Source organism: Aulostomus chinensis, chromosome 3 (genome assembly GCF_037954235.1).
Source record: "Aulostomus chinensis isolate RoL2024-O1b breed Wild chromosome 3, RoL_Achi_v1.0, whole genome shotgun sequence".
Taxonomy (NCBI): Eukaryota; Metazoa; Chordata; class Actinopteri; order Syngnathiformes; family Aulostomidae; genus Aulostomus; species Aulostomus chinensis.
In genome coordinates, this window is record NC_141322.1 from 9,153,550 (window position 1) to 9,169,688 (window position 16,139).

General features: G+C 39.5%; 1 protein-coding gene across 6 annotated transcripts in view; it reads left to right on the plus strand.

The window, feature by feature from the left end:
• The first annotated feature begins 265 nt into the window (after nucleotides 1-265).
• LOC147267570 (semaphorin-3F-like) overlaps nucleotides 266-16,139 on the plus strand; it is an 86,163-nt gene continuing 70,289 nt past the window's right edge. For 4 of the 6 annotated variants that reach the window (XM_086198490.1, XM_086198487.1, XM_086198492.1 and 1 more), the window contains exons 1-2: nucleotides 266-619; nucleotides 2,030-2,196. In XM_086198490.1, coding sequence (XP_086054616.1) covers nucleotides 2,079-2,196 — 118 coding nt within the window. In that variant the 5' untranslated portion in view covers nucleotides 266-619; nucleotides 2,030-2,078. Of the gene's footprint in view, nucleotides 620-2,029; nucleotides 2,197-16,139 lie in introns of those variants that run through there. The other 2 variants (XM_086198489.1, XM_086198493.1) reach the window with 2 other exon arrangements.

Genomic DNA, 16,139 nt, shown 5'->3' on the forward strand with positions numbered 1-16,139 from the left:
TATATATATATATACACATATATATGTGTATATATGTATATATATATATATATATATATATATATATATATATATATATATATATATATATATATATATATATATATATATATATGTCGGTGCGTATACATGACTTTTACTTCTCTCTCTACTGGATGGCTGGCTGCCGGCTGATGGGCGGGACAGCTCTCCGCTGCCCGCCTTATGGGTGTGTTTAAGGCAAACTGGCCCGTGCATCCACCTGCTAGCGCCCTGCCTTCCACCAGTCAGGGGCGCCCAACTTCCCTAAGGATCATTCGGACACACGTGTGCTGGATTCACCACAGGGACTTAGACTCAAGCTGCTTTTTTCCCACGACATGTGGACTGTGATCGAGCCACATCCACTCCTCACCGTGCTTTCTCAGCAAACTGAACAAGAGACTTGTATTGTCCACTGACAACTGGTGGCCAATAAACGCGCAGGGAACGCGGACTATTCAGCAGCCGAAGCAGCTCCTGTATTTTTATTGGTATTTCAACTTGGAGTCGAAAGTGAGCGATCTTTTGGATTGGATTTGTTCAATGATTTGCACGGTTAGATCTGAATTAAGGCCTGTAATCCGAGAGCCGTGACAAGGTTGGCTACATTACTTTTAATGTTGTTTTCAATGTTCAGTTTTTCCTGCTTTATGATATTTTGTCTGTACTTACCCTGAGTACAGCCCATTTAATCAATGAACTTGTGCTTGCCCTCATTCTCTTTTAACATTTACATCAAAGTGCAAACATGATCAATTTCCTGTTACGATTCTTACATTTACCAGTATTTGCCCTTAGTTTTTTTTTTTTTTTGTGCGCTCCACCAGACTGTTTACACTTCAGTCGCCCAAGTAGTTCCTACTGCCGGTCTGTCACCTCAGTCTGAACAATGTTTCAACAAGATTGTAAATGCATTTATGTTCAGTTTGAGAGTTACTATTTCACGTTTCTTGCCTTTGCGTTGAAGGCGGGATTCTTTTGGATTCAGTGATGTAATACCGACAGAAGGCAACATCCTCTCTAACTTACTGTGTTAAAAGGCTGAGAAGTTCATGATAACTTGGCTGATGTGACTTCCATGTGTTCACCCTAATTTAACAGTTTTAGGACAGGTGCCATTTATAGACTTATTATATACAATTAATGAGCCCGATCTATCTCCGTGTGTCTCTATTTCTTCTGCTGTCCTCTATGCCAGCAGCACCTTGTTTGATGATATCTGTTTATTTGAGAAACTTCCTCTCAGAACAAACATCTGGCTGGTTAACAAATTGTCAGTAAATAGCCAAGGTTTAAACAGCTGGTTATGCTCATAAATCCACTCAAGCCAGCCCATCTGAGGTCTCTTTGGCTTGTATTTGAGATGGACACGCAGCCCAAGGGCACCTGGAACAGTGTGTTGACATAGCATTAGACCTTATGTTAATGCAGACCCATTTTAATGTGGTGATTGTTCAGGGGCAAGCGGTTGCTTGTTAGAAGATTATTTCAAATAATGTGTACTGATTTTTAATTTAATTTTGGTGCCAAACAATCAGTAAATTCTTTATATTGTTTGAAATACTTGTTGAAGTCTTCCTGTTGTGACTTTGGCATGAAAACATTTTCATTTTGATTGTACCCATCACACTTCTTTTGTATCTTGGTCTAGTAAGATGTTCAGATGTTTTATAACCTGGTATTAGGTGAATCCATAATGACAGAGCAGCATGTGTCAAGTGTCAGAGAGCAGGAATGTGTTTGGAGTATGTGGAGAAGTATAGTAGATAAGCTACTCTTGCAGTGATCTTAAAAATTGCTTTCTCTTAGCACACACTTGTAGTTTATAACAAATGCATATAAATCTTTCAAGACTGGCTCCTCCCCAATCAGGGCTCATGATTAGGAGAGTTTTGCATTGCCAAAACCTGCAGGGATCAGCCCCTGCAGAGCTGCTACTCATATGAATGAAAAAAAAAAATCTGGGAGGGGAGATGATGATCTCATGTGTTCTGTTTTATCCCTGCAGGTTTTTGTTTTTAAATTACTGATTGTGTGCTACTGGGGGTTGGTTGACCATGCAACTGGACGGTCTGTGGATGGTTCACACCCTCCTGGCACTGTGTAGCTTTGCTCTGGGGAGCACGGTGAGCAATGACCCACTGGCTGCACCTCGCGTCTTCATTTCTTTCAAAGGTAATGTTGTCATCACCTGCCCCAGTTTCCTCTCTTTTTGATGTCCTTCTATTTTGTGTGTCCTGGTGCTGATTTCCTAAAATCTGCAAAGTTTTTGAGAACTATATCAACAATGTTTGTTAAACACAAATGATTATGATTTGGATAAAGTTTTTTGGAGACCTTTTAAGCAAGATATGTCTTTGAACTTAAGTCCAAGTCAAGTCTCAAGTCTTTCGAGCTCAGTTCCAAGTCATGTCTCAACTGTGTTATAATGGTAATGAGCGAAAATCTCCTCCATCTGCTGTTGGGCTGCTTATCCCTCCTTCAAACACTGATGCAATCTGTTTGTTTTTTAATCATTTTACTTTAACTGTAATTTTCCTTGTAACAAATATTCAGGTGGTGAGCAAATCCTCCAAAGTCCTTATGCAATGGTAACCGAAGCAATTAATGAATGTGGATTTTGTGACAGACATTAGCCAGTAATGTTAGATGGTGGCAGCCAAGCTGGCGCTAAAGTTATTTGTGGACAAGTGCTGAAAAAACACCACTCATCTTTTCAAAGCATGTTAATATAACAAAGTCTCTCATAAAGCCTTAGCTATGAAGCTTGAAGCATACTTACATTGGACAGCTGCCTGATACTATAAAGTGAACGAGCCAACATTAAACATTTTGCTAACCACAAGTGACAGATTTAGCTGGATGCATTTTGAGGTGCCTTTATAAATTTTGAGATTGTTCATTCTGCATCCTTTTTGTCATGCCACAGACTTAGCAATACCAAGTTAATTTGTTTAGCGATTGAATGAAGTTGTCATTAACAAAGGATACAACAAATGGCACAAACTGCTCCAACAGATGTGCCCGACCTGCAAGCAGTGTGTTTACTGTCAGGTATGACAGCAGATTATGCATGGATAATGATGCATATGCGTTAAGGAGAAAATGAGTTTCAACACATCAGAAAGACCTAAAGACACAAAGGAAAAAAAAAGTTGGCTCACAAGTCCCAAACCTCTAGTCCGAGTCAAGTTTGAAGTCTTTTGTAGTTAAGCTGAAAGCAGAGGTGGGGAGTTGTTTGCAATTTTGCAGACAAGTCACACAGCTCACATTTGCTGTCCCCTCTCAGACCTCCAAGTATTGTTATAACCGTATTCTTCAAGCGGTATTTAATATCCATATTTAAAAATGCCCTGGTCAAACAGGAGCCCACATGTCTTGAAACAGTGTTTATTATCCTTATTTTAGATAATCAAATGCAGTATTTATCTTCAAACATTTTTATTACAGAATTCCTAAGTTGATGTACAAATGGAAAAGTCAAAACATGGAGCATGTAATAACTCTATGGCCGTTATGGGATTATTCCCTGGTGAGACAGACATGTACTTTAGCGGCTGTGTTTGTGTGCTTTGCTGGCTGTACAGATTAGGGAAAGGGGGGGGGGGGGTGGTTAGAGAAGGTATTATCAAGAGCAAATTGCCAGGATCAGTCAAGCAGAGTGACATCCCAGAGGCCTGTCCTGCTAGCAGATCAAGCCTTTGATTAGGGGGACCAAGTAGCCGCAACCTCTGTTTGCATTGCTTTCCATTTCCCACAGCTCCCTTGAACAAGTTGACTTAATTAAGCGGACTGGCAATGTTCATTGTTGAAGGCGTTTTCCTGCTTTAATCAAGTGGGATTTAACACATCAGTGAACGCACATCCAGAGCTCAGCAGTTTTTTTTTCTTTTTCCAAATATCATTTTAGTGACACACAGACAACATTGTTTTAAAGGGAGAGAAAGAGAGAGAGAGTGCGTGTGAGTGAGGGGACACATTGGGTGCTTTTGAACACACATCTTTGATGGCTGAACTCAGCTGAAGTAATTTAAAGCAGCAGTCAACAGGCGCTATTCTTTGGGTTGACAAGCAAGTTGGAAGAAGCTGTTCTCTGGTTTACCTGTGTATTTGCCCTCTAGCCAGTCAATATGAATTTCACAGTCTGCTGCTGCTGTTCTCTGAGGAATGCCCCCCTCCCCCCATATTATGACTCTCTCTGCCTTAATTGCTTTTTGTGAGGCCAATGTAGTCCTTACCTTGTAAACTGGCTGCACCTCCGCTGATGCATTGTGATGTGTTTAGTTTGTGCTTGAGCGATTCAGGAAGCTTCAACTTTAGTGGAATATACTGAGTTTGTGATTGTGATGGAAAGAATCTTCCTTCTTTGTAATTATCGATCATCATGACACTGAACGTAAACTTAATTGCAGCAATAAAACTGCTCTTCTCAGAGCTGAACTGATTAACTTGGTAGCTGAGGAATGAAGTTAAGAACCCTGACTTCCATCTGGGAGGCCCTCACTCTCCAATTTAAGCCAGGTAGTTTAAATCACGGGACCTAATTGCTTTACTTTGGCTTCATGTCGTGTGCACAGCAAGCTTTTATGATAGTTATCGTGAAAAATAGCCAGAACTGTCTCAACAGAGGTTGGAGGATAGAGCTGGAGAATGAATCAACTTATACACATTTCATAAAGATTAGACTCTGAGGGATAAACTTTGGAAGTAGACTTTGTTCAGGCTTATCACGTCTTCTGCACCAGTGAACTGAGAATGGGCTGAGGAAGAGAGAATAAGTAGTTTAGACAGCCTATGACTGTAATCAATATAGGATGACAAACATTACTACTTTTGAAGACTGAGCTAAACAGATTGAACAGGGATAAAAGGTATGAAAAAATCCTTATTTAGAAGAAATGCGGAGAAGAATTTTTAAGGTTATAGAGTTACAGCAAACAAATATCCATCCTTTTTTCTACTGCTTATCCTGTTAAGGGTTGGGGGGGGGGGGCAATTGTTGGTCACATAAAGCTAATACACAAATTTGAAAACATGCATTTATTTCATTACTAAATGAAAAAATCACAAGAATTAGCAAGGGTATGAATAATTTTGAGGACGACTGTATATGTGTGTGTGTATGTATGTGTGTGTGTATGTATGTATGTGTGTATGTATATAAATATATAATAATCACAGCCAGATGTCTTGACCTTTACACATGCTGTATACGACATTGGCACTCCTTATTGTTCTATAGTTTATTGCAGACCACAACAGAAAGGCCAGCTTTAGCTTCAGAAATGCTCTGAGAAATTTGCTCACTGTTATGTCAGCATGAACTGCTCATTCACTTAAAATGCACTGTTATCACTCAACTGCTTGTATCACACATAAAATGCCTTCAAACACATTTTTCTGTTATCCAGCAATAATAAAATTGCATAATATTGTGTGAGATATATTACAATTTGCTATATTGTGATTTTGATTGTGTTTTGATAATTGTGTGGCCTTACTGGACTGGCATACTACATCTAATGACCCAAACTGTATTGGCTAGGAGTGAAATTATGAGTAAAGTGAAAACAATAGTGATGATAAATCAATATGCTTTTTTGTTATTTCTTTTTCACTCTTAAGATGTTAAGCAGCTACCAAAGTATGTAAACCCTTCATTTTCTCAGCCATCTCTCATGAACTTTAATTTCCTGCTAAGTACATTGGAGCCACATAATTATTTAAATCAGCTTTGTTTTTTACTCAAAGGAGCACTTTTATTTTAAAACATCTAGCCTTCTCATCAGTTCAAAAGTGTTGTACAACCATAGATGAAAAAGCTGTCCATCACTGTGAGGAAGCACTGAATTTACATTTGAAAGGATTGAGTTAGAGCTCTCCATGATACTCTGTAAGTCACGCCTTTGTAACTTAAATCCATCAAGAGGTCAAGTGAATACTCTTCTTTCCTCTTTATATCAAGCTGTGAGGCAAGCATCTGGGGAAGGTCAGCGTTACCATATTTTGTAAAGAGTGTATCTTTGCTGCTTTTGGCCCACATACCCTCTCTGACATATCAACCAGATGTAAATCTAAATCCATGCTCATGGCTCATCTATTTCAGACCTGAAATCACACACATGCCTCATCTGGGCTGCACCTTCATTCACTCTCACAGTCTTGAAGCTGCCCTTGCTCTAAGTTGTTAACATGGAGGTGTAAGTTTGGTATTCCACAACAAAACGGATGTGGTCATGGACAGCTGCAGACCTCACAGATGCAAAATATTGTTTATACTTTGTGGAGTCTGCTCCGAGTTCATATTACACTTGTGAGCATAGTAGATTGGAGTTAGCTGGGAAGGGCTGTGCTGAGTCTTGTTTTAAATTTTTTAGCTTTAAGTTTCAGGTGATTAAATACTGAAATACATGTGAATACTATGTTCCATCTCTAACATTAATCCCTCTTAAATGACACCCTCTTTACCTTCAAACAAGGTTTAATCAGTTTGCTTGGACGAACGACAGCAGTAAACAAGCATTGAGAGCGCCCACAGTTGTAAATTTTCTTCATGAGAAGCCATGTAGACATGGAGCCATGTGTTGTGCCTGAAAAGACAATGTGAGAAGTGGTACTCTCATCATTTAAAATGCCCAGCGTGACACCTACAACTGAAGTATTATGTGCCATCACTTCAAAGGAAATATACTTGCAGGATGATAACATCGTATTACTTAACTTTCCCCCAGCTCTTGCTCTCAAAGAAAGGACAAACCAGTGTAGCTTGTCATTATTCCAAATATATCTCATATGCACTTACTCCTGTGAAGGGTTAACAAAATGCACTTGTTTTTAACTCACTGATTTCTTCAGTCTAAATTGGGTGTGAGTTTTGTGTCTGAGTGGGGTGCTATGCAAAGAGTTAGCTCAAGTTAACTGCCCTTCCGGGTTGGAAGCCATGTCATGTGTTGGCCCTTTTGATTGTGGGCAGTTAGGCATAAAACAGATAATCAGAGTTCTGCATATTTACATATTTCTCATAGAATCATGACATGAGGGAGGAACTTGTCACAGGTATTTGACTGGCATTAACATCAGCCAATAATGCTGAATGTGCATAATGCCCCCAGATGAGAGCATGTGGACCACAGACATATGCTGGCCAAGTGACTACTTCCGATTTTCTCTCTGCTCATGTCATTGTAATGCACTACTATGGGGAAAGTACTTAGTGGCAATGATGCGTCATGTTACAGTTTACAATTGGATAAAAATCCAAGAAAATACTTTTAATTTGACAAAAACCAGCATACCCCTTTGAGAAGAATAATCCACTTATAATAAGCCTTTGAACGGGAAGAGACAAGACAGGGATTTTAGTGAAAAAAATACTCTGATAGAGACTTTTTTGACATAGCCTACGTTTTGCATATATCAAGAAAACTATAACTAGGAAAAAAAAAGGTTTCAGTTTGTTTCAAACTTTCAGTTTAGAAGTGTTGAACAGTTGCATTTGAATCAGCAGTTGGCTATCAGCTCATCTCTGGGCTTGTGCCTATTGTTGCCAGTCTGCATCTTGTATGTAAATGTTCATTTGTTGTTCAATGCATTCAAGTAGTCACTTTTTTTGTGTGCCCCAGAGGTTTACATTAGTGGCCAGATGGAGCTTTTATCTTGTTACTGCTGACCTGAGAAAATGACAGCTACTTGTCAAATGAACAATATCATGTTTTTCTGCTGAATTTGTTCCCATCGTGTATATAAAAGCAATGTGTTATCTTTGTTTGCCGCTGATAACTTCCTGCTGCATCTTATATGTATTTCTATTCCAGGCCTTACATGCCTTACCTCTCAACATATTGACACACTTACCCTCACGACTATATTCCATTTTTGTGAAACCATTTGCAGAAGCCACAAAACCACTGCCCCAGTAGTCACCACTGCTGATATTTGGGTGTAATCTTTAATTGCTGTGGGTGAGTACTAAATGCATATATCTCTGTGGCAGCAACCTTATGAAAAAGCTTTGAAAACCACTATTACATGTCCCAGACCTCAGTGGTTCTGCAGCAGCTGACCGTGATTATATTTACTTTGAAACTCCCATAGCAGGACCACACAGCAGCCATTAGTAGTTCTGTCGTGATCGACTGAGCACAGATGGCAGGGTAGTGATAGTGACTTTCAGTGCAAACGCAGCTTGGTCTGCCACAACTTTCACTCTTTTGTGGTCTGAACTGTTGTCTGATTGTTAGGTTCTAGTTGGCTTGAAGCCCGCCATAACTTGCTGTAAGATGTTGATGGACTGGGTGTTAAGAGGCTGGCTCATGTTGAAGTGCCTGTGGTGTGAGGTCTAGCCTGCATGAGCAGGTAAAATAAGTATTGAACATGTCACCATTTTTCTCAGTAAATATATTTCTAAAGGTGCTACTGACATGAAATTTTCACCGGATGTGGGTAACAATCCATGCAACCCACACTTGCAAAGAAATCATAATGACCACAATGCCCCTATCATCATGCCCATGAATTAGGTTATGTGTTAAAAAATGGAATGAGACAGGGAAAAAATATTGAATGCCTGAGGAAATGGAGGTGCAAAAAGGCACAGAAAGATTTCAGCTGGTGTCTAGGCTATCAGTAATTAGAAGGCAATCCTGCCCCTTGTCAGTGCAAATTTATATCAGCTTATTCAGTTCCCACTGATGGCCTATAAAAAGGTGTTTCATTGCAAGGGTGTCACAAAAGAAATATCTCATGATAGGCAAAAGCAAAGACTTCTCAAGAGCTTTGCAGCCTTATTGTTGCAAAACATATTGATGCCATTGGTTACAGAAGGATTTCTAAACTTCTAAATGTTCTAGTGAGCACTGTTGGGGCCATAATTCAGAAGTGGAAACAACATCGCTTCACCATTAGCCGGACATGACCAGGTGTTCCTCACAAGATTTCTGACAGAGGAGTTAAAAGAATTATCAGAAGAGTTGGCCAAGAGTCAAGGACCACTTGTGGAGACCTTCAGAAAGACCAGAGGGGTGTACTACGAAAAGGGTTCAACATAGCCAGGCTTTCTTACAATAAGCTGGCTCGACAAACCCTACATAATAATAATAATAATAATAATTGGTATCAAAACAGTGGATATGATCTCCCTCCATCCATTAATTCATCATTTTCTTCTGCTCATCCTGTTAAGGGTCGCGGGGGGGCTGGAGCCCATCCCAGCGGCCTCCGGGCCTGGCAACCTGTCCGGGGTACACCCCAAGAACAAGAACAGACAACTATATACAATACTATATACATCAAAAGGGATTCTAAGGGATTCCCTATGACATCCCTATAGTTATTATGTCAACATATTATTATGTAACGAATATTATTATGTAGAAAATGGTTTCAATTTATATAAATCTTTGGATAATCTTTAGTTGGATCGATTCCATGAAAAAACATCTCATCATCAGATATTCCACTCTTAAAGCCTGAGCCATTATTCAGATGACTGGCACCAAAGTCTGCTGTGGCATTTACATAGATGAGTTGTGCCATTTAAGCTGTAGTATATTTGTTTGGTGGTATTTTTTTCCTGACATTATACACTGCTCTGCCAAGCGTCTTTTCAGTGTCCGACACTGACCTGTAATGTTCTGACCTGAACCTGAACTGATCTGCACATGCGCGTAACTTACAGTAGCCTCTGTTTGCAAAATGCATGCACTGGTGCTCTTTTGTTTACAAAAGTTTGAAGAAGGTTTTGAGAAGCAAAACCTTCCTGTCATTCATAAAAGGACACAATGTCATGCTTATACTGGCCACCCTGTTGGAATTTGCAATGATCAAAACGGGATTATGGACGTAATTTGTCACAGAGGAAAACATGATAACCCAGGAGTCTGTAAGGTATGTTGCTCTTTTCTATAATGAGTTGACAAGAACGAGTGAAATACTGGTGGAAACAAATGAGGCAATATATTATTTTGTGGTCTTTTATCAGTCTAGTTGTAAAAAGTTGTATTTGATGCACATGTATGCGTCTTATATCATTGTAAAGCATTTTTACCTTTTTTTAATTGGTGTTAACATTTACAATCAACATGCAAAAGCAATGTCCAATTTATCACTTCTTTTAACTCCATCTGTAATTTAAGAGGAGAAATTATTAGTAATACGTAGAGACTACAGCGTTTCATCCAACCGTCCAGTCCAGTCCATTCAGAATATTTACAACCTGCTTCCTGCCTCATTTGGTCAAGCATAATGAGGTCACTCTTCCTATTTCATAAGGGGAAATGAGGCCATTTGGAAGACACCCTGAAGAGTTTAGACCACACGAGCCCTCAGGCCACATGAATGCACTTTGTTGCCATTGTGGTGTTGTGGTTTTGAAATGCTGATTTGGAGCTTTCCCATTTGCTGCCTCCTGCTTGATTTTTGGAGTAGGTGTTAATTGCAATGTGTGGGATAGACCTTTTTCACACCCAATGAGCCCTGGCTAGGGCAGGTGGTAACCCCCTAGCAGGCTGTTTTTTGTCAACAATCTATCCTTTTTAGTCCTCTCCTGTGGCGGTGCCTCATCTCCATTGGTGAAGGAGTAAAAGAGGGGGCATGCAATCCCCTTGTTGTTGTTGTTGTTGTTATTTGGCATCACCCACACACTCTTTCCCCTGTAAAGGTCCTATAGCTGCAGGGGCGTGTATGTAGGTTTGCCTCTTATTCAGACTTTCATTCAAATTCACATTCTGGGAGACCTTGAAGTGGGCGTCAAACTGGCATCAGGTCTTTTTTGTCAATGAATTCAATGCACATTGTCCTGCAGGCCTTCCCCTGTGAGTCCTATAGATTCCTCAGTCCAGGTCTAAATAGCAACAGCAAAGGGAGGAGAGTGCTTTTGAATGGAGGTGAAAAATGAGGTCCTTCAATTGAGGGAAAATGAAACTCAGGAGGAGTCGATTTTATATCTCCACTCCAGATTGGCGTGTTGCCCAACCTAAAGTGTGTTGCAAAACAAAAGGGCAGAGGATTATGCGTGTTGGGCGAATGTTGCTGAAAGTATCTGCTCTTTTTGTTCAGCCTCTTTGATAACCTGATCTCTCTGCTTGTCTTACATGTACATGGTCTTAAGATCTCCTATTCTCTCATTCTTTTGTAAATCTTAATTAGACTTGGGTTTGTGTTAACTGTTTGCACTAAGTCCCTGTTTGACGACTTAACTCAGTAGCTTGTTTTGTTGCTTAGTCCATCAATGGAGGATAATGAATACTTTATTGCCATTTTACCATGTGGAGCTGAGTGTTCGTATTTAATTTCCCCCACAGGGGCTTCCTGTGGCGTTTCCCAGAGTTTTGGAGCAGCCTACTTTGCATTTCCTTTCTGTGAAAAGACAAACAGGCCTCGAGTCCAAGATGAACCTCTGACAGAGGGAGGGTGAAACACAGAAAAGAGGGACAGAGAAAAGAGGAGAGGCAGGCCAGGATTTAACTCCTACTTCTTTCCCTCCTCTCATGGGCTAGAGTATGATCACTCTGACCTTGGACATGCTAATAGACATAGTAAAGAATAGAGTATTTGTAAAGGACTGCCTGGATGATAAAAATGTTGCACTGAATCAATAGAAATGAGAAACTTGTGTGTATGTATGTATGTGTATATATATATGTGTGTGTGTGTGTGTGTGTGTGTGTCTGTTTATTTTATATATATATATATAATATTATATATATATAGTATAATAATTATATATATATATATATATATATATATATATATATATATATATATATATATATATATATAATATTATGGCATGCCGTTCAGGAAATTAATCTTTGAATATATTGAGTGAACCTCTGAATATATTGAATGAAACTCTGAATATATATATATACGAAACTTTGAAAATATATATATATATATATATATATTTATATAATGAATCCTGAATATATGGAGTGAAACTCTGAATATATATATGAAACTCGACTGACGTCAGACTTCACGGCAGTGCCTGCGGGCGGCCATGTTTTTCCTTCATAAAAAAGCAGAACTATTAACGGAACACTCTGCTGTGTGTAGTGGTCCGTATTTAGATCTGTATGGTTAGCTCGATATAGTTTTCAGGTGGTTCAATGAAGGTAAAACAGTGATCGTATTTAGATCTGTATGGTTCGCTTGATATAGTTTTCAGGTGGTTCAATGAAGGTAAAACAGTGATCGGCCGTGCGTAATGGCACTGCGCTCTGACGCGGCACTTCTCCGGGACTGGAGAAGCTGCTGCGGCTGCAGGGATTTCGTGAACTGAAAGGGTAGCTCTTTATATATTGTTCATATACAGTAAGAATCGCCCACATTCATAGACCAATGCAGGCTGAACGTAAGTTTAGTACTGAACATATTTGATGATCGGCGACACATTGTCAGCTTTGGACACGTTACTCACACAGCGGACTGTGGACAGACAGACAAATGCAAATGAGATTTGCCGAAACCTTGAATATATTGAATGAAACTGAATATATATATATATGAAACTCTGAATATATGGAATGAAACTCTGAATATATTGAATGAAACTGTGAATATATATATATATAGATATATATATATATATATAGATATATATATATATATATAGATATATAGATATATAGATATAGATATATCTATATATATATATTGATATATATAGAATTTGTTTTTTTTAAAAAGCCTATCACAAAACTCGATGAAGGAAACTGGTACAAGCCAGACTCAGCTATTTGTGTGTTGCATGATTTCACGGTCATGTAACAAAGCACAAACACATTAGACATTTCCCTCCAAAATGGTTACACAATATTTATACAATGCTTTCATTTAGGTTGGAATTGATTTAGGTTCAAAGCAGTTCTATGTATCTGATTGAGAAAGTGGTCATGTTCTTTTCTCCCAGTCTATAATCAGAAGTGATTAAAAAAAACTGACAGACATTTTACTGTGCTCACTTTCCAATCATATATTATCTTAGCACAAAGACAGCAATATAGAATATCCATATTCTGTCATTGTCAGCCTCAGTACAATGACAGAATATGGATATTCATAACCAGGCAACCATTATTCCATTTTTCATTCTTGTGGTTTACTCCTGCTGACATTGCCACAACAATGAATTTCCTAATCTAAAATTAGTAAGGCAGAGCTCTGTAATGCAGCTCAACTATAACAACTGCTATTTTAAAACCCCTAATTAAGTCAGTTAACTTCTTCCCTTACAGTCACAGTGCATGATTAGAGACAAGTTCATAAGGACAGGACACGGCTTCTGCAGGCGGTGGCCATCTTGGGAAACTGTGTATCGCCAGTCAAATGTTGAACGCTATGCAACTTGAACTAAAAAGTCACGTGGAATCTTGCATGGCAATGGCACAGGTGCATTCTAAATTCATATATTTGCCACAGGTAAGAGTGTGATCCTCCCAGCTTTGAGTACTGTCAGAATCCATAACTCAGACGTACTTGTATTATGACATTTTTTTTATGATTTGCAGAGTTGGAAAAAAAACAAAACAGGAATGTCACCTGGTTGAAGCTGGACCAAAAATCTGAATTTATCTGTCAGAGTAAACCATAGGATTGTTGAAGGATACATTGCTTTATAGGCTGATAATCAGCTTTTAAATCTGCCTTGTTAAAGCATGTCAGGAGGAAAAAATTAGGTTAGGTTACAAGAGTCATGTTCTGTCATGCTCTGAAAGAACATGCAGGCACCAGGATCGCTGACAAATCAAGCAGAGAGACTTTTCATGAATGTGGCCAACCTTGTCCTCTTCATCATTCTTGTTAGTCTCTATGTCCCCAATCATCTCTCTTAGCAACATGCTCCAGCTGCTTGGCAATGGCTACCTCTCTAGATCTTAAAAACTTAATTTTCAGGGAATATTTAGAGGGGAAATGTGAAGCAGCAGGGAAAAGAACTGTCATGACTCTAGACACACCAACATACACAAAGAGCTCCCTCTCATTTTTAATTCTTTGTTTAGGCTACTGTATTGGATGCTTTCATTTCCATGAAGCTGGTGTGGATATAATCACTCTTCTTGCCTCAATATTTCCTCAAAACATACAATATATAATACTGTCCCTAGTGGTCATGTAAGGAGCTAAGTCTCAAAAATTGCATCTCATTTACTTCCTGCTTCATCCCTAGCATTCTTTTTAGGACATAAAAAGGCCTTGAGGTGGATTAAGATGAATATCATATGAAATTAAAGCTGCAAGCAGCGTTGTTAGGGCCTGAGCCCCCACGCGGCCTACGGCCGCGTCCTTGACACCGGCCCGAATCCAACGGTGTAATCGGCAAATCCCTAGGCCTTGTAGTTTAGAAGATACGAGCCTCAGTGCGCTGCACAGTGTGACTGCAGAGCTGAGAGCCGGCCCTTTAAGAGCCCCTCCCTTCTCTGCTCGCTCTCTGCCATCTGTGTCAGAGTGGAGAGCAGAGGAGGATTTGACAGTTTAACTGTGAAACACAGTCATAACTCTGCATATGTTGGTCAAAAGTGTAATGTAAAGACATCAGTTCGTAGAGTTTTTTCTCAGGAATTCAATGGTGTGTTTTCTGAAGGTGTGAGTGTTTTAATTTAGAAGCGACAAGTGTTTGTTTGAGAGTATGTACATGAGGGCAGAGAAGTGCCAATTGTGGTTTCCATGACTACAGTAAACAAATCTCTGCCATCTCTGGCAGAGCTGAGAGCAGAGCTGCCAGCTGGCCCATTAAGTACCCCTCCCCCGCTGCACTCTTTGATCTGTGCTAGAGTGGAGAGAGTGGAGGATTAAGAGAAATGTAGTGTGTAAAAGCTGAATAACTCGGCCTACGTTGGTGGAAAGTAACACAAAATACCATATTTTTGTAGGGATTTTTGTCAGGAATACAGTGATATGTTTTTAAAAGCTGTGCGATGTATGGTATAGACGTGAGAAGCATTTGTTCGAGAGTATGTACCATGAGAGGACACGGCCTCCCCATTGACTTCCATTGTAAGCGTGAAACGTGTCTCCCCCACTTTGAGGGCTTATAAAATCCAAACCGAGCGCGTAGTATATTAGCCTTTAAAGATTTTTGAAGAGCACAGTTGGGAGAGTAATGTGTGAAAGTTTGGAAGCCCTGGCATTTACGGTTTAGGAGGAGATAGATTTTGTTCGGGGAGTAAAAAAAGTCCTGATTTTGACAGTTTTGTCCAATTTGTGGACATTCTGTTGGAGATAGGTGAGGGGTCAGAGTGTAAGAATTGTTCGTCTTGATGAGACGAGTCCAACGGTGTTGGTCCCATGTCTGTGGGAGTTTTGTGTGAGGAGTTATAGCGCGTGAAATTAAAAAAAATTATCTTTTTTTTGTGTGGCTCCCTAGGTGGCGCTATAGACTTTAGTGGCGTTTTTGTTTTTGATTAGTGAATGTTGAGACATACCGAACGATTGTGCCAAATTTCAGCGAATTTCATGCATGTTCAGGGGGTCAAATTAGATTATGCGCGTTATGCGCATTATGCGCATATAGCGCGCACTCATTGAGAGCAAGAACAGTATAATACCAGGTTTTGAATGGGTGTGTATGTGAAAACTGGCTCCGGGCCGTCTGGCCCAGTTGCCTCATGGGTGTTGGGGGGGCCTGGGACACTGTTTAGTGTGTGTTTTTAGTGTTTTTAGTGCTGCTAATGTGTTGCTCTGCCGAGCAAACATAATAGGGTCTTCGCCAGAAGTACCTTCTGGCTCAGGCCCTAATAAATGAGCCCTTGCCAGTAATGCATCAGCTATGGAAGCAGACTTATTTCTCAGTCATGTCAGGAAAAACACTTAAAAAAAAAAAAAAGTTGTTAAAACAGTTACAGATACATTAACCTATTCTGAGACTATAGAGTGAAATGAACAAAACTGCATGTATAGAAATCTTTTCTTTCTCTACTATGCTGCAGCTTAACCACATCATCCTGCTGCCAATATGATCAATGTGCAATGAGGAATGTACCACATTTAAACGATAATACCACTTTTAAAAAGTTAATGTATTGCATTACTTAATGTAATGCAAACATGTAGTATCTTTTTTAAAAAACAATTCTGAGGGTATTTGTCATATTGTATTTAATCCATTAACATCAATG